Source organism: Oryzias latipes, chromosome 6 (assembly GCF_002234675.1).
Source record: "Oryzias latipes chromosome 6, ASM223467v1".
Classification (NCBI taxonomy): domain Eukaryota; kingdom Metazoa; phylum Chordata; class Actinopteri; order Beloniformes; family Adrianichthyidae; genus Oryzias; species Oryzias latipes.
In genome coordinates, this window is record NC_019864.2 from 900,603 (window position 1) to 918,925 (window position 18,323).

Consider the following 18,323-nt stretch of genomic DNA (forward strand, 5'->3'; position numbering starts at 1 on the left):
CGTGACCTCTGCAGAAGAACCTCCTGCAGCAGTTTTCCTTTCAGAGACGTCTGCAGCTGCTTCACAGCTTCACTGTGACATTCGGAAAATTGGGTTGCCCTGCAGGGATCTAAAAAGGCAATTTGAAGGAGTCTGCTTCATAAAATGTCATCAGTTCTGAACTGTAAACACAACCAACCATCAACCATTTTGAATTTAGTTACAATACATTTGGATTACATTTAACAGCTGAACTTATAAACTATCTGGGAGGGTAAACTCTGTTGTTGAGATCTGAACCGTATCATATCTCGTACAAAACAAGGGTGACATCCTGCAGCATGTTTTCACTGCACTCTTTATTTGTTTTTATCTAAAAAACGAGACTTCATAAAGATGCAAAAAGCCAAAGATCTTTATTGTTGATAAAAACCATAAAAGTTACAATTGCATTTGAAGCCCTTTACTGATTGATCTTCTCTACCTGTCTCACTAGCAAAGCTAGCACTGATCACAACCAAAGGGTGATTGGATAAGTTATTTGTGATGTTTGAAGTGAAGCTTGACTCTGAGGAATCAGTCATTCCTACGTGTCTCCACTTCGTAGATGGTCTGGTAGCCATCGTCCCAGGCATACAGGTGCTTGTCTCCGGGGTGATAGTGGATGCTGCTGTGGCTGCTGTAGCGCTTTGGAAAGAACACCACAGGACTCTCATTGCTGTTCAAGAGAAAAAAACAAAAAAGATATTCAGTTGAGTGTCTTTTGTCGTTTTGGTCAAAAAGCGGTCTACAGCTTTCATATTTCCTGTGGGCCCCGAACATGTTTGGCCACTTTTTGTCTGTAGACAACTCGTAATCACCCACAAGGTCAGTTGTGATGAAGGCCTTAAGTAAGAAGCTAGGAGCTGCCATGCCTCGCATCACTTTGAAGTTTGTCTTTCCCTTTTTAGGTGGTAAAAAATGACTTTATAGAGTTCGGCTCAGTGACAAAATTTGTTTATAATTATCATAATAACTGCTTGTAGATTCACAAAAGTCATTTGCCAAAGAAACCCTTCAACCCCTTGAGGCCTGACTTTACTTCCCAAAAATCCCAATGTTTTTGCTTTTACATTGATGCTAAATTAAGGTTACTTTGGACCCAAAGGGGTTTGATGCATATTCACCTCAGTAGGTGTCAAGGGGTTTTAAACAAATAGGAAACCCCCTCAAATCAAACTGATGTGCTGTTTTTGTGTGTTTTTGTGAGTTGAGCAGAGAGCTCTTGCAGGTTTACAGTGTGTTGAACATAAAGTGCTCTTTTGTGTGAATGCTAACCTGTGGACGGTGTCATGAATGTCATACAGACACTGTATGGTGGAGCGCCCCCCATAGCCTGTGTTGTAGACCACATGAAGGGTCCCGCACACCAAGAACGCCCCTTCAGCATCTCGGCTTTTACACTGTGTATCCCAGGTATACTTCACTGCCAGGGTTTCTAAAAGCAACAACAAAACCATCAGAGGCTGATCCCTATAATCTAATATCTTCTGTGATAACAATCACTCTTTACAAATATCCATGTTTGCAGATATTGCCATGGTTGGTGGTCATGGAGGACCCAAATTCAGGAAACAAGAACTCTTAAACGGTAACTTCATTTAACACTAGAGCTGCACGATATGAGGAAAACTCGCGATATGCGATATTGGTGATTAATATTGCGATAACGATATAAATTGCGGTATATAAACAAATAGCAAAAAAAAAAAAAACATAATTTCCATTTCACAGCAACAGTTTAAAAGTTATACTCCAAATGACCCTTGTCGACGTAGGAGGCAAACATCAAACATAAAAGGGCTCATCTGATTGATCAACAACGTAAACGGGTCCTTCCGATTGGTTAAACGCATAAAGGGATTTGTTTCATTTGTTCAATATTTCAAGCTGCAATGAGTTTGTTTTAGCACATTTAAGGTAAACATTTACTGCGATTTTCGTCGTCTTTTGCGGTATGCATATTGCACAGCTTGATGACGCGATAACGATAAATTTGCGGTATATTGTGCAGACCTATTTAACACATTTGTTTCATCATGACAAAAAGGACTAAACATGAATCTAACTATGACGAACAAAAACATACACCATAAAATAAACTGAGGAAGAATACAAGGGGATTCATGACAACACTAATCAAAGATGGCAGAACCTCTGTCACTGCAGACAAGTCTGCTCCACATCTAGTCCAGGTTCCATGTCAGCCCTCCTGTTCCTGGGAGCATTGCCACAAAACCTACTCTGCTGTTCATGCCTCTGTGAGGGAGCCTTCATTCTACTTCTGTTAACTTCCATCCTGATTTGCAGCGATCTTCATCGCAACATTTTTCTGTCTAACAGCATTGCCCCTCTGTTTGGTGCTGTCAACGTTTTTTTTGGTTGTCTAAGATGACGGTTTGTGGTCAGGTTATGTTCTATTGTGTTTTTCAGCCACAGTCACACCAGGTTTGACTCGTCAGTTGTTCACAGTGGTTTCTGTCATTCATAATTCGATCTTTTGTAGTTTGTGGAGTTTGTTTTTTCTGCGCCACTATTTTTCATAATTTTGTCCAGTCATCTTTCAGGTTTTCAATTGATCATTTTTTAGTTTGGGTTTGCTTTTATAATGTTTGCTTTTCATTAACAAATGAGTTTCTGCCTTTTAGATTCTTGCATTTGGGTCCTCCAACAAGCAGCATTTATTTATTTCATTAAGTACAGGGGAAAATATTGCATCATTGTAAACAGGAAACAGGTTTCCGTGTCTTTGAGTCTCCTATGAGTTATGAAACCAAATGAAACCCCACCTTTATCTAGTTTGATGATGACAAGGTTTCCTCCATAGTCAGGGTCGGCATAAATAACCCAGAGGCCGAGTTCATCGACTGCCAGGTCCAGGTAGGTGTTGGGATTCAGACTGTAGGTGGGGAGCTTGCCTGCCCCCGGTATAAGAGTCCTGTCCACCACTGTGCTGTTCAGCAGATCAAACTACATTTGATGAGGAATGAGAGGAAAAAGGAGGCATCCTCACTGTCTGTAGAAGGATTCTTGATTCTGAAGCATTACAATAACAAAGCTCATTTATGGGGCTTCATGTCCGTCAATAACTCTGACCAATCAATCCAAAATGTTCTGCTGCTATGAACCAGAACTAATTCAAAGCTCTTTATCTGCAACATATTACACAAACCTGTTCCATCTGCATTGGCCTTACTTTCAGGTTATGGTTACCTCACCACAGGAACAAACCTTCAGTATCTGGTTGGGTGTGTCTGCCATGTGGTAATACAGGAATCCATGGTGGACCACATGCCCTGTGCCCTGCCAGTGGAACGGCAGCTGCAGCAGCTTTGTCTGAGGCTTTGTCTTTTTTTTGAAGCTTTGGAGCGATGGAAACTGCAGCACAGTGTTGTTCCGAATTCCACTAAACAGGTACACCTGAAACAGAAAAAGATTTCAATTTTGAGCTAACTGAAGACAATGATTTGCAAATAAAAGTTTTTTTGTTGTCAGACTGTGTCACGCTTCTCCACTTGACCGTAGGAGAACGACCATATGGGACTTCCTGTGATGTCTGACACTCATCATGTCATCATGATCGTGTTTTGCACCTGTTTGGTCAGGTATTTAAGAACCCTCCTTTTTTTATTCCAATGTCACATCCTAGTATTTTTCCACTTTGTGCGGCGTCACAGTTCACGTCTGGTCATGAAACTAGTTGCAGTCCACCGCCTTTTTTCAGATCCTGAGATGCTTCATCCAGTAACTGACTTCCGCCTGCTTTAACCACGAGTTTGCCTCCCGGATTTCTGTATTGGATTCAGTCTTTCACATCATGATGCTCTACACTTTTTGTTGCTCTTAATCCACTTTTGCGAACTTTGACAGAGAAAACTAGAGAGCTAACCGACACGATAAAAGGAAGAATGGTGTGCACTCAAGAGAGCAGATGAAACGGAAGCCAGATGGAGTTAGATACAATGATGAGTCTGACGCCGGAAGCTGGAGGTGTGATGGTGAATCTTTTCAGTGGGGACACCCTCCAGGTGGAATGCAAGCTAGAGAAGGAGACATTCTGGAGGGACACGATGAGGAGATCATCTCTAGAGAGAGGAGATTGGAAGAAACATTTCTGACTGAACTGTTTAAGAAGATCTTGGAGAGTGAGAGGAGGATGAGAAAAAGAGAAGAATTGTTCCGTTTCCATTTTGAAGAAGAAATAAGATATGCAGAGAAATTACAGAAGAATAAAACTGATGAGTCAACAGTCCATCAATACAGAGTGTAGGAAAGAGGTGGGGAGGCGTGGTCAAGCAGGTTGGAACAGGTGGAGGAAGGTTTCAGGTGTGATGTGTGACTAAAGATAAAGGTAGAGGTGTAGAAGACTAATGAGAACAGCCATGTTGTTGATGCAGAGCTGGAGGAAGCAGAGATGAAGATGTTGAGGTTCTCTTTGGGAAAGACCAGGATGGATCAGGAATGAATCCATCAGAGGAACAGATCATGGTGGATGTTCTGGATAAATGCAGGGAAGCAGATGGAGATGGTTGGCCTGCTTAGCAATGGACTATTCAGACTGCATTCACAGTGGTTTCAACAGTAATGCCATGAAAATTTAATTCTTTTCAAAGCTAGAGTTTTTTTTTGGTAGAGGTGGGAAAATGTGCCACTTTTTCACAACATCTCTTCAGTGCTAAAAGCTAAGAAAACAAGATTTATGGTATCTGTGTCCGTTTTTAGTCCAGTTCATTTAAAAGTCGTAAAACCGAGATATACATGAATAAGTTTTTGTGTCAGTTGATAAAAAAACCATTTAAATGACTACAGGCCTTCTGGGATCCTTCAGAGAGGTCCTTTAACCAGGAGCCGGACACGTCTCCAGCCTTTTTCACGACCTTCAGAGACTTGATCTGACTCAGAGTTCTCCTGCAGTCTTAAGTTGTTGGAAGAAGAAGAAAAACATTATTAATGACATCCAGAACTTCATTTTGGATCTTTTTCTTTTTTTTTTACTTTCCTTTGAAAATGCCAGCTCTTCCCGTTTACATTTTTTTGACCATCACACAGGCTGTTGTGCAAACCCCCTCACCATTCTCCACTTTAAATCCAGCTTTCTTCTTCAGCTGCTCCAGCTCTGCAGCCTTTATCTGTTGCTCCAGCAGAGCTTCCTCAATCTCAATATTTGACTGAGTTGGAATTTTATCCTCCAAGTACTCCAGCTCTCTCTCCACTCGATCCATGCGCATTGAAATGCCGTCCACCTGGCTCTTCACCTCTGAACTGTAGGGAAAAATCAGCCAATCCTCTTAGCATGTATCCACCTTGACAGTTTAAGGAATGAATCCATGAAAATGCCGTTTGGCAGGTGCACCTAAGCAGACTGAGTGTGGACAGAGAAGCCCGGATCTCGGAGGAGAGGTCGTAGTTTTTCTGGGTGACGCTCTGCGTGTTGAGCTCACACTGACTCAGACGCTCCTGAGAAAGATGGAACAAATCAGACATCATTCAAACTACAACAACACGCAGTCTTTATCCACAGGAGGCCCTCAAAAGACAGTATACCTGTTTCAATCATGTAACAGTAATATTTAAACACGTTAGTTTTCATGTCAGTGGCTTCTTGGCAGTCTGAGACCCAATTTCATTTCTGGGTTGAAGCATGTACTGGGGAAGTACTGAGACCAGTACATGGCTCAAACTTTACAAAAAAACAAACCTACTTTCAACCTAGTGAACCAAACAAAAATAATGTCCGTGTTGAGTTTTGGGAATGGTTCCATGGTCGGATCATACCACTGACTAGCAGAAAAGGTTTTGTGTTCACAGTTGTTGGACACAAGGATCTACTCAGAATAAAAATTAAAAATCAAAATCCATCCTGATAGTCATGATGCATGTGATTTCTGTTGTTACCCAACACTTATTAATGTCAAACCAGGAAGAGCCGCATGCTGCATGAGTTTGCACTGTAAAAAGAAACATGTTTAAATCCTGGTTTCAAAACATCTTAAAATTATTAATCTGTTTTATTTTTTATAATAAATGCAAGTGTGTAAATGTTTAGTTTATTCAACTGTTTTGATTTTATTATAGCTGTAGACAACCTGCAGAGAGAAAATGTGCATGCAGTTTTTTTTTGGAGTGACGGTTGTAGTGAATGCTTAACACTTATGGGCAAGTTTGGGTGAAGTAGGTGAGACCCAGGCCAAGGGAACAGATTTTTTAATGTTCAATCCCCCCCGAACTCTGCATACTGCGTAAAGTGACCGTTAGGGTTATCTAGGGGATGAATATGTGGACCTTGTGTGCAGCCTGACACGCAGAAATGAGGAGAAATTAGACAACCAGAGTGTCAGTTGTGTGAACATCCTATGGACACTTACCTAACACGTGCAAACCCCGTGTGTTCATCATTTCTGCATGGTCACCAAGGAGTCAGTACTCACACCTTTCTAATGACTAGAGTGTGGCGTAAGGACACTGTATGACAGCATCCTCTGTGCATCATAAGTGCCCACAACTAGTATTATCCTCACAGATACTTCACCATAACCTTACCACACGCACCACAATGGTGCATTCCATTTTCATGACGTCCCTTAAGGTGGTCGTATGATGAAAAATGTAACACGCACCATCGCTTCCTTTAGAATGCAGCTGCTCCTCTCTGTGACCCTCCATGGGCCCACCTGTACGGGTCAACCCAGGATGGGTGCATGTGACTAGGGTTAGAGCCCTAGTCTTATGCCGTATATTGATAATTTGCAACGTAACACTAAATCCAGGACTCCACTTAATTTAGCATCACCTTCAATGGGAAAAACATTGAAGAATATTTCATTAACATAAGTGGAAATAAAGTCAGACACGAACCTAGAGGCACGCCCAAGAAGCCCTTTACCTGTGCCTAGAGTAGCCAGGAATCAAACCACCAACCCTGCAGCTGAGAGATGCCTGTTCTAATGCCAGCTCACAGACTCCCAAAGATGCAAACATAAAAAAGAAACCTCCTCCTCAAACTTCAATTTCCTTAAGAAAGTTCAGCAGGTAACTCTTCAGTTAGCTTAGTTCATTGATCTAAGTCAGAAGTAATAAATTAAATTCTAGAATCAACAGGAATATTACTAGAAGCCCTTTTTCATTACAGCTTTACTTATAAAAGTCAAACTTCAAAAACCTCCAGATTCATGAAAACCATGACCTTTAATCCTTGCAGAGTCATGGTCTTGGCTGTTTGTAATGAAGTCACTGACTGGTCTCTGCTTACAGTCCTCTCTCAGCAAACGTTCTGAAGTCAGCGGCATTTTCACAAAACAAACTTAAAAATGCAGCAGGACCCCAGTTTAGTTTCTATCTACAGCAGTTTGTTGCTGCAGATGTGCAGGAAATGCTGAGAGACCGTCTCCGTCGGCTCATTCCAGAGTCAGAGAAGCTTTATGGAAAACACATGGACTGCACTAAGATGCCAAAAACATTGCAACCACATGAACTGCTGTGGGGGGACTCTGATAAAAGGATACAATGACTATTAAAATGTTCACTCTTAAAATATTTGCCCACAGATTAATTATAACTGTTGAGCAAAATAACAAAGAAGGAAGTCAAAATGTGACAGAATCTGCTCCTGGATGTGAGCCAGAAGCAGAAACTCACCTCCATCTGAGCCAGTCTTCTCTCCAGGTACTGGATTATGAAGGCATCATGAGTGGAACCCTGGCTCCAGACTGAACCCACAATCAGGCACAGAGAACAGAGGAAGAGAGGATTCCCTCTGGAGGACATTTCTTCTCTGTGATGTTTCTGAACGCGCCTTCAGATTCCTCAACGTTTTCCACCGAACGTGGGATCAGCTCTGACACAACCTTTCTGGGCTGAAAGCAGTCCTAAATCCTTTGAAGGTCAATTTTTCCTCCTCTTCAGTGTCTGAATTCTTTTCTAGTGGTGTTGGGTTTAAACCAGCTCGCTCCCTCTCTGGCCCTCCCTTGATTTAGTGAATTTGTGGTATGAAGGATGAAGCCAAAAGAGGAGGGAGGAGGGTGAGAATTCATCCTATGTGGATCCATCAGGATTTTATTAATCGACACTTTGTAGATCTACAGATTAAAAATAGTGAGCAGTAGGAGAGTCGGCTGTTAAAGAGGAGTGATTCTCTAACACTATCGTGTGAGAACGTCACATAGAACCCATATTTTTTAAAATATTTTGAATGATAAAATACAAATGATTTAAAGAATGCTGACGGTGACGTGTCAGCTTGTGTCCCCCTTCCCAGTGCTGATAACACCATTGCCCCACAGGAGGAAGAAGATGGATTCTCAGCCACCTGTGGTGGTCACTATCTCAGTGTAGCACAAAGTTTCTGTCTTCACTCTGTCCACAAGATCCCTGTCACAGAGGAGCAGCTGACAGCAACAATCTTTACCTCCAGGTAGAGCAGAGGAGCATGGAGGGATTGGAGGACAGTAGATGGAGTCCTGATCGGTGCTGATGGCTTCCCACAGGATCACCTGGATGGCCCTTGACTACCTGCTGAGTAAAACCACTGCAGAAATGGAAATGTTGGGGAATAGCATTTACATTGAAGTCAGAATGCTGAAGCTCATGCCATGGTTATTGTGGAGCGGCAGAAATCCAAGCTGTGCACAGTGAGAACATGTTATAGCAACATTACTCCAGCCACTAGGGGGAAGTGTTGGATTTAGCACACTGGGGGCCCAATGCTAATGTGCACAATGCCCTGTTGTTTCTAACACCAAGGCTTTCTGAGCTGCAGGTGATGTCTGCTGGAACACAACATGGGTTACACCTGAGCAGGAGCAGAAAGGCTTCATGGGAAAAAACCCATGTGGTTCCTGGCCAGTCTATTTGGTGTGGGAGACAGCAGGAGCTGCTCAGTCAACAAATGAGAGCAAAGTTCAAAGTACTTCAGTGTCACAATCTGAGCAACGCATGAGAAATGAGTCAGGAACAAGGTTTTTTTATACAATAAAAAAGTGTGACCTGCCGCAGGTGGATGTCAGGGACACCTGTTGCAAGATGATGAACATGTTAATGAAGAAGCTGTGATGCAGAACAACATAACCCAGAGTTGACCTCAGTTCCTGCTGAGTTTGCAGGGATGGGGGGGGTCCTTCCAGACCCTGAACCGGTCAGCACAGAACCGGTTTGTCAGCAGCTGATTGTCATAAACAAACTGTAACCTCTGCTGTCACAAAGCTGAGAAAGTGGATGTGAACACGAAAGACACTTCCTGATGTTTCCTGTGGGAGCTGACCTTTGACCTCTGGACTCCCAGCATCCAGTCAGACTCTGGGATCTGCAGCATCTCTGCGTGTTTGAACTGTCAGTGTCTAAAAATACGCCGCCATGTGGATGTTGCTGCTGTGTTACATAAGGCTGTGGGATCCGAGTGTCAGGAATGTGAAGAAGGACAGAACCTTTTCCATAAACAGTTGAGGAAAAAGTAAGGCTTCACTCTGGAAAATGGACTCATAACATTTGAGATGTTTGAAGACATGTTTTGTGGCGTTTTTCCAGTGAAAAAGTGTCCGCTTCCTCCTGTGTATCCTGGATCATGTCTGTTCTGTTTCATTCATCCTCACAGAAACCAAACATTCTCACCACCTCCCCTCCATCCTGTTGTTTGTTTGTGTCCAGCAGTGATGCAGGAGGGTGTTATTCATCCAAAGAGCACACACAGACACAAAACACACTGGATTTCAGGAAATAGCAAAGGTTTTTTGGAAAAGTAAACGGGCATGGCAAATCAAGACCTTTGGAGATTTGATTCAGAGCCTCTGAAGTTCAGCAGGATGCAGACTATCTTTGAACTTCACACCTGATTTTTACTGTTTGGGGAAAAAAAGAACGTCTGCCATAGCGGCTGGAAACCATGCAACTCCTGAACTGTTTCTGAAAACAGGTAAGCTCATGTAAGGAACTTACAGGGGGAACTTACCATGACTCTGAAAACCTGTGCTGAGAGTTGCAGGAAGCTTCTGAGGTCCCTTATCATTCAAGCCAAGTGAAAGCAAATGTGCACCCCAGCAGATCTGGTCTGCGAAGGCTAAAGATAAACTTCATTTGAAAGAAACTCAAGTCCTTAAGCTGCAGTCTGCTGTGACAAACACCAAAAGATGAGCTTCACTTGATTCATTTGGACAAAATGATTCTTGACTGAACCTCTGGAACCCCCAGAGTGACCTGTGACCTGAACCTGAACATGGAGATCCTGAACAAAGCCCTTGTCTTGAGGCAGATGGACTACAGCAGCAGAGACTGCACATCTGTCAGCTAAGAGCAGGAAACTGAGGCTACAAATCACACAGACTCACCAAAACTGGACAACAGAAGATTGGAAAAGCATTTTCTGGTCTGATGAGTATCTGTTTCTGCTGCCACATGCAGATGGTAGGGTCAGAATTTGGCATCAACAACATGAAAGCATGAATCCATCCTGCCTTATATCAGATGGTGGTGGTGTAATGGTGTTTGGGGTATTTTCTTGGGACCATTTAGACCCATAAGTACACATTGAGCATGGGAGTATGGGTGTGCTATGGACATTTACATGTCAGGAGTTCACACCTTTGGTGCAGTATTTGTGTGCGGTCAGTAAGGAGCCGGTACTCAAACCAGTGACGTGCGGTGAGGTTGATGGCTGGTGAGGCACCGACTCCTCTGCAGTCAGATTTACAAGAACTGAATATTTCAGCATTCATCCAACAGCAGGTAACAGCATAGATGGTACACACAAGAACATATTAGTCCTACAGAGAATATTGCTTTTATAGACATGGATAGAACACTCTTCTTGTGTATACATTATTCATATATACTGTAAACAAATTAAAGTCTACAGATGTGATCAGCACACATTTCATTTTGACCCTCTATAACTATTTCTGGTATTTTTTCAACTTCAGATTCTGGTGCTTTAATGTTATCAAATGTTGTCAGTGAAAATGATCATTACAATAATTATTTAGGCCTAAAATCTAGTTTTCAAATACTTACATGTTTTTTCCACTTACTCCCATGTTATTTTTAAAAAACAAACATTGAAAACCATGTTTGGCCTCACTTTTTGAGTCCATGCGTTGATCCTTCTCCACAAAAAGCTCTATGATCTGTTGGAAAAGTCGTCCTTATTTCCTTTAGTTTAGTGAGTCTCTCTCTCTCATTGGAGACAGACGTCCTCAGTCTGTTCTGTTTCTACTACAAAGCAGCTGTCAGCTCACGTCTGCCCCCTGCTGGCGAGGCTCGCCTCACTGGCAGCTTTTTCTCCGGCCTTACAGTCATCGCTCTGACCGTACTCTCTGTTAAAACCGAGTCCTGCAGTCAGACATGAGGCGAAGCGCTCCAGAACCTCACCCGGAGTTTCTGCTCCGTATGTGTTCACGCAACACTCACATTCTGCGATTTTAACCTCATGGAAAACATGTGGAGTCAACTGAAAATGTATCTTTAACACGGATCAGTGGAAAATAATAAGAAAAATGCGTCATGTGTCTTGTTAAAATAAAATATGTCCAACACAAGAGGCCCTCAGCTCTCATCTGTTTGCCTAGCTGTTGGACAGGACAAGTTAAAAAAAGAAAAAAAAAAAAAAAAAAAAAAAAAAAAATGCGTCATGTAAACACGCCGTTCGGAATAATCTGCCCCGATCAGAGTTGTTGGGATCAAAATTTCTTTCCGATCGAGATAGGTGGGTTATACCGATTGTTTATCCGATCATTGTTCATGTAAACGGTTCATTCCGATCGTGTGTCACTACTGCTCTGGTTTACGTCACGCATAGGCGGTGCGGTGCTTCAGAGAAAGCTTAGGCGCTTAAACAGGACCGACCGGCTGCTCTGCGCCAGTGAACAGTGTCTGTGAGCACAGCAGCAGGTCTTATAGCTTTGTGTTTGTGGGCGGGGGGGGGCTTTGTCTCTGGGTGAGCTACCGGGCCAGTAGAACCGTGTCTCCCGGTAGAACTGTGTCTCCGAGCAGAGCTTAAACTTCAAGCTCACACAGCGGCTTTGGGGCGGTGTGTGAGCTTTTCAAAGCAGAAATGTGGCTCATTCCTTAAAAAACGTTCAAACCATCACGTGGATTTGTGTTTCCAGTCGTGTCTCGACAAAATAAAGGCTGATGTTATTCCCACATATTTACGTGCAGCCAAGATGCAGATTGCAGCGTTTCCCGCATGAATTTATGTCCATCCAGGCTAAATGTTGTTAGCGCATGTTAGCCTGTCCTAACCCTTTTTCGGGCTCCGTTCCGCCACCAAAAAAGCACTGACCACACGGATGAAAAATAAAATGATTAGAAACAGGCACTTCATAATAACTATAACAATAATAAACACACGTTTAGAAGATCCTCTTGTATATTACCGAGCAGCTCGGCTTGTTTACAGCAGAACTAATTTCCTCTCCTGGTATTTTAGAGAGTACTGCACATGTCCAAATGATTTATTCCGACCGAAAGTGTGGCCATGTAAACGTTTGTTATAATCGGAAAAAGGTTTTCTGGGCCCATGTACACGGTTGAATTCTGAACTGATCTTTGACCCCATCAAGATATTTTGCACATGGAACTACTACTGACTTCACAATATGCAACAAACGCATGACAGTTGCATGACGTAACTTAAAGTGACTGTATGAGCCTCAAGAGAAATGCAAGACACACCGGCGCTCCCCTTCAGATGCAGCCACTCCTCTCTACAACCCTTTACAGGCTGGACAACCAAAAAAAAAACCCGCAGCAACCCCATAGGGCTGCATGTGACGAAGGCTTAAGATTGCATCAAATATCTCTGAGAATGCAATACTTTGGAGTCAAAGCCTTTTTTGTTGATTAAATCACTGATAAAAGGTCCCCTTCATTTCCTCAGACCTGCGGGAGCAGCATAAACCTGCAGACTCCAGGCCTGGAGGACCTCTTTCCCCCGTGGGCCGCATCCTTCAACTCTTCCAGGGTAAATTCATAATTGATGATGGGACTGCTGTGCATGTGAATTTGTGTTTTTGCCTTCTTGTTTGTTTTTATGTTCAGCACCTTGATCTGTTCTTCATTACAAGAAAGGTGCTTTAAAAATAAAACTAATTTGAATTTGAAACATTTAGCCTGGAGACAAGCCTTAGCACAGCCTGAATGAGTCCCTTTGCATCCCAGATAGCATTTGGATGTTAATATGGACCAACATGGCTTAAATGGCAGAATGGAACAACCGTTTCCTTTAGCAGAGGCGGAGGTGGTGAGCTTCTGGATGTTCTGCTGGTTTCACAGAGTAAGGGTGCCGACTTTTACCATCTAACTTTAGATCTGGCTTAGAGACGACTTCTCAAGTAACACGGCTGCAGTCTCCCAACTCAGCACGGTCTCCCCACCACACTCAGAGAAGTCGCAGCGGGAGGAGGGACGCTCGTTCACACCGCCTCATAACAGGAGCATGCAGAGAGAACACTGGTCAGTGGAAACGTTCCTCTTCATTCTTCACCATGACAGAAGCAGCAGAGTCAGGAGAGCACATGCCGGCAGCCTCTGAGCAACAAACTCCACACTTCCTGAGGGATGTTATCTTCCATGGAAAGTTCAAGGTGGGTTTTACTGTGGACCTTATCAGAGTTCATCCAGAACTCCCAAAGTTTTCCTTCGTTTTCCATCTTTGTTCTCTTCTGTTCATCTTAACAAGAGCATTTTTCCTGCTCAGATGTTGCTGAACCTGTGACTGCCTTTTTATGGAAGATCAAATCTGCTGTTCTCTTGATAAATATTTCTGGATAGATTTTCAAAAACAAATACTTTCATCTTCTCCTGTCTGGATTTTCCTGTCATCACTCCATTCATCACTCCACTCCAGTACCAGCTTTTCAGGTTTTCCAGAACAGCATGTTTATGCTTCTCTGAAACGTCTGAACGTAAATCTGAACTTTAGATGAAGTGTATTTTTACTTCAGTTTCAGCTCTTTATGGCAGATATACTGCAGATGACATGAGGGATGTTAGGTTTCATGTAAACATCTAATCATATGTTCCGGCTGCTTGGTTGTTTTTCTCACAGACTTCCATTTTTTTATTCAAAGCTTTCAGCTGGGTTTGTCCTGCCTGAAGTGGGAGGAAGGTGTGTTTACTCTGTGCACTGGCACTCTTAATATTCTGAGAGAAGACACAGGAAGACCTATATGACTTCCAGAGACGAGCATTCGCAGTTTGAGAAGCTTTATTTTTTCAATAGGAAGAGACCTTAGAAATGTAATTAAAGATTTATTTGTGTAACAGAGAGATTTTCAAAGCAAAACACCCTGATTCAGGTCCGTCTTTTTCATAACGATCTTGAGTTTGAAGGCCATCATGATTCATGAATTTGATGACTTTTGTCAAATGACTTGATCTAGTTTCTAAAATGATGGCTGACGTTTGCTTGACAGACAGAAAACCTACATTTTCCATGTCCATTTTCACAGCCATGTACTCACTGTGAGACAGATTTATCAGTGAAGACAAAACTTTGTTGATTATATTTACCGACTGTTTTCATGATGAATGGTAATATTGGAGCTATCCATCTGTACGGTTTAGAGCCTGATTTCAGCTCAGATGAGGGAAACAAAGATCTACATGGATCTATTTGTGGATGATCAGAATGAAGCGGAGCAGGAGCTCGTGGCTCGCTGCTTGTAGCACCCGTCAGGCTGTTTCAAATAGCATTCTTTCATCTCATCCCAATTTACAAGGATTTCATTACAGAAAACTCATAAACACAGTTTTAATCTTGATTTTCTCTGTATAAATGTCCGCCATCATGAGAAAAATACAACAACATGGTAAGAATACCCCAAAAAGTGGGTCTTTAAAGTAAAGCGATTATTAAAATGAGTAAACATAGTGAATGAAACATAAAAAATGAATGAACACTTTGGACACATCCTGTGTTTACCACAACTCATATGCTTGAGTGTAAATGAATGTCAACCCTCTATCCCACGGAGGATGCCAAAGTGTCACTGGTGTGCCCCCTCCTGACCAGAGAAGCGTGAGAGTTGATAGCTGCACTCTGGACTGGAGGATTGTTACCCTTCCACTCATATGCTGCACTCACGCATCAGTTACACAAGGTGTTTAACAATACAACGGCATCAAGCAGGCCACCTATTCACTGCGATTCCAGACTGGACAATCAGCTCACTGGTGACGGCTTACCGTGAGAGACTCACCGCAGAGTCGCAGTGGGAAGAGGATTATCCTCGGATCAACTCATCGCCCTCACCATCAAACCATCCACCATCTTGGCCGATTTCCCTATGCTTTAAAAAACTGCATTTTGGAAACAAAGGCTATGATTGACTCTGGGCAGCGGGGAATTTAATGGACCTGGCTTTTGCTTATTTTCACGATGTTGCTTTGCTTACCTGCGACGCCCGGGTGGTGGTCATCGCTCTAGACGGAAGGCCCCTGGGGTTGGGCCAGATCCGGTTCCTGACTCAGGACATCGCAGTTGTCTCATTGGATCACCATCACGAGTCTCTCCGCCTCTTCGCCATCGAGTCCCCTTGATGTCCCGTCATCCTCGGTCTGCCTTGGCTGGAGAGGCAAGATTCAACCATAAACTAGTCTGTTCACAAACTCATATTCACCTCCGCTCTTTGCTGATGACAGTGATTTCATACCTCAAGAAGATCTGAAAGCTGTGCTCCATTGAGGCCGATTGCAGCCACCACCCTCGCAGAGATAAGCGCGACAGGAGAGACGGAGGGGTTGCCGGTTCAATTCAGGGACCTGCCAGAGGCCTTCAACATGCAGCGTGCCACACAGCTCAGAGGACGGGAGTTCCCGCTTTCTCAACCTGAGTCTGAGGCCATGCAGGCCTACTTCCAAAAGGAGTTAGCAAAGGGCTTCATCCAACCATCTACGTCCCCAGCCTCAGCTGGCTTTTTCTTTGTTAAGAAGAAAGATGGTGGCCTGAGGCCGTGTATCGACTACCGCAGCCTTAACCCTTGTGCTACCCTAGGCCCTTTAACATTGGGAGTTGGGTCATCTAGACCCACTAGACAGTGCTCTGAACCTTTTTTCTTCAATGATTTGAGATCTTCACTGGTGTCCATGGATTACATGAAATCTTTCCACCTTTATCCACCTTTGTCGTGGTAGGGAGAACACGTCAATGGTCATCTTTTTTTTTTTTCTTCTGTGAATGGTCATCTTGACCCCATAGGATGGCACAAGGGTTATTGATGTGACTGTTAAGTCCGGACATCCCCTGTCTCTGGTTCCTGCAGCTCTGGAGCAGCTCCACACAGCCCGCTTCTTTACGAAGCTGGATTTGCGGAGTGCCTACAACCTCATCCGCATTCAAGCAGGGGATGAGTGGAAGACCGCCTTTTCAACCTCCTTAGGACAATATGAGTATCTGCTCGTGCCCTTTGGTCTCTGTAACGCCCCCTCTGTGTTCCAGGCTTTTGTCAACGACATCTTCTTCTTACTTCAGTTTAGTCAAAGTTTGAAAACTCTTGGTTTATTTATTTTTTCTTCTGCCTGTATGTTAGACAGATGATCTTTGCTTCATTAAACAGAAATTTACTAGGAACAAATATTACCGTTTGTAACAATCCTTCTCCATGTGAGTGCAGACACTGAAGGTTGACTTGGAAAAATCTTCTCTCAGAACTGCAGCCAGACATTAAAAGTAGACTTCATAAAGTAACACGTTGAGGTCATAACTCCGGTCATAATTCACACACTATTTATGTCCCACCAGAATTTCTTGGAAGTGTATCAGCCGGCAAAACAGCTGCCACGACCCCCCCCCCCTCCGAAGTTTCAGAAACCACAAATTATCATTTACAACTTTAAACTCTACAAAATGATGATCAGGCAGGACAACAGCATCTGAATCCACATGTAGATTTATTTATAAAGAGAAAAAGCACAACCAGGGGGGTCAAAGATAAGGATAGAAACAATTAGCTGGAAGAAAACAGTCCCAAAAGCAGTCTTTTTGTTCAAGTCTCAGCATGTCAACATCTAAAAGTTTGTTCAGTTTTAGAATTTTTTCCATTTGCAAAAAGAAAGATTTCTGCAAAACAGTTGTATGTATGTATGTGTATGTGTATGTGTATGTGTATGTGTATCTGTGTGTGTGTGTGTGTGTGTGTGGGTGTGTGTGTATGTATGTATGTATGAATGAATGTATGTATGTATGTGTGTATGAGTGTGTGTACGTTCTCATGAGCAAATATAAAGTGTAAAGGTGTAAAAAATAAAAATAGGAGGAAATAAATACATATAACACATTTCAAACTGTTAGAAAATTCTCTGGAGAGTGTTCAGAGTTCATCAGAGCGACAGCTCAGGGAAGGAGCTCTCTTTGTGATGTACAGAGCCCTGAAACACCGGCGTGGAGGGAGGAGTCTAAGCAGGTTCTGACCGTAGTGTGAAGGGTCTGTGGAGATTTAACGTCCCGCTTCCTAACCCTGGACCGACACAGGTTCTGAATGGAGGGATGGTCAGAACCAATCGTCTCTGCAGACCTGATAGTTGTCTGCAGTATGTCCCTGTTGTGTGTGGTTGCAGATCCAAACCAGGACGGGATGGATTATTTTGGTCAGCATCCCTTGAGGAAGAGATTAACTTCTTTAGCTGACGTAGTTTCACAAGAACAGGCAGACGGCTGGATCCAAATGCAGCAGGTTTATTAGCTCATTTGAAAGTCCACAAAGCTAAATCAGGGTGAGGCAGGCAGACAGGGGTCCTTCAGAATTTTGCAATTAAACCCCTTCCTGCAAACTCAACCAATTCTCCCACCTTTTACACAACACTAGTACTTCACCTGATTTCTGCAACGTTGTTCTAACCAAATGAAGTCAATTCAGTCAAATGTTTTTGCCGATATGGACGCTGCCATGTTGGAGCCAGATGTGGTCAGATATTGGTCCAAGTCGATCTGAGTAACCATTTCTGTGACAACTACTTTCACCAATCAGGAGAGAGCTTTTGGAAGAACATACTCCTACAAATCTGTCAATTGAATGTTTCAATTTAAGTGGACATACTTTGATTGAGACATCATAAAAAACACCAAGAAAAAAAGAGGATTATCAAGAACATGTTAACCAAAGGTTTCAGAGCAAGAATGGTTATTCAGACAAATAGAATTAGTAACAGCTGTTTATTTCTCTATAGAAGTCCATGGGATTTTTGGCGTCTTAATGATGGGATTTTGTTCTACAGTGTCCTTTCACCAGTCATTTAGAAGATGCATGCATGCACAGTTTGGGCACAGGGTGTGCACGTGATTCGTAAAATTTTCTCATTTTTAACAGCCACATTTATTT

At 42.9% G+C, this 18,323-nt stretch overlaps 2 protein-coding genes across 3 annotated transcripts in view; one reads left to right on the forward strand and one right to left on the reverse strand.

Moving 5' to 3' along the window:
* Nucleotides 1–370: 370 nt before the first annotated feature.
* olfml1 (olfactomedin like 1) lies at nucleotides 371–7,967 on the reverse strand. The gene is made up of 8 exons (XM_011492341.3): nucleotides 7,654–7,967; nucleotides 5,372–5,475; nucleotides 5,090–5,280; nucleotides 4,830–4,933; nucleotides 3,250–3,438; nucleotides 2,808–2,988; nucleotides 1,297–1,456; nucleotides 371–697 (listed from the first exon to the last, which is right to left on the reverse strand). The coding sequence occupies exons 1-8, from the start codon at nucleotides 7,780–7,782 to the stop codon at nucleotides 556–558; spliced, it is 1,200 nt and encodes a 399-aa protein (XP_011490643.1). The 5' UTR covers nucleotides 7,783–7,967; the 3' UTR covers nucleotides 371–555.
* A 5,389-nt stretch (nucleotides 7,968–13,356) lies between these two features.
* LOC101160706 (anoctamin-1) overlaps nucleotides 13,357–18,323 on the forward strand; it is a 77,940-nt gene continuing 72,973 nt past the window's right edge. For both annotated transcript variants that reach the window (XM_020699599.1, XM_011492340.2), the window contains exon 1: nucleotides 13,357–13,589. In XM_020699599.1, the coding sequence (XP_020555258.1) occupies nucleotides 13,491–13,589 (99 nt within the window). In that variant the 5' untranslated portion in view covers nucleotides 13,357–13,490. The remainder of the gene's footprint in view (nucleotides 13,590–18,323) is intronic.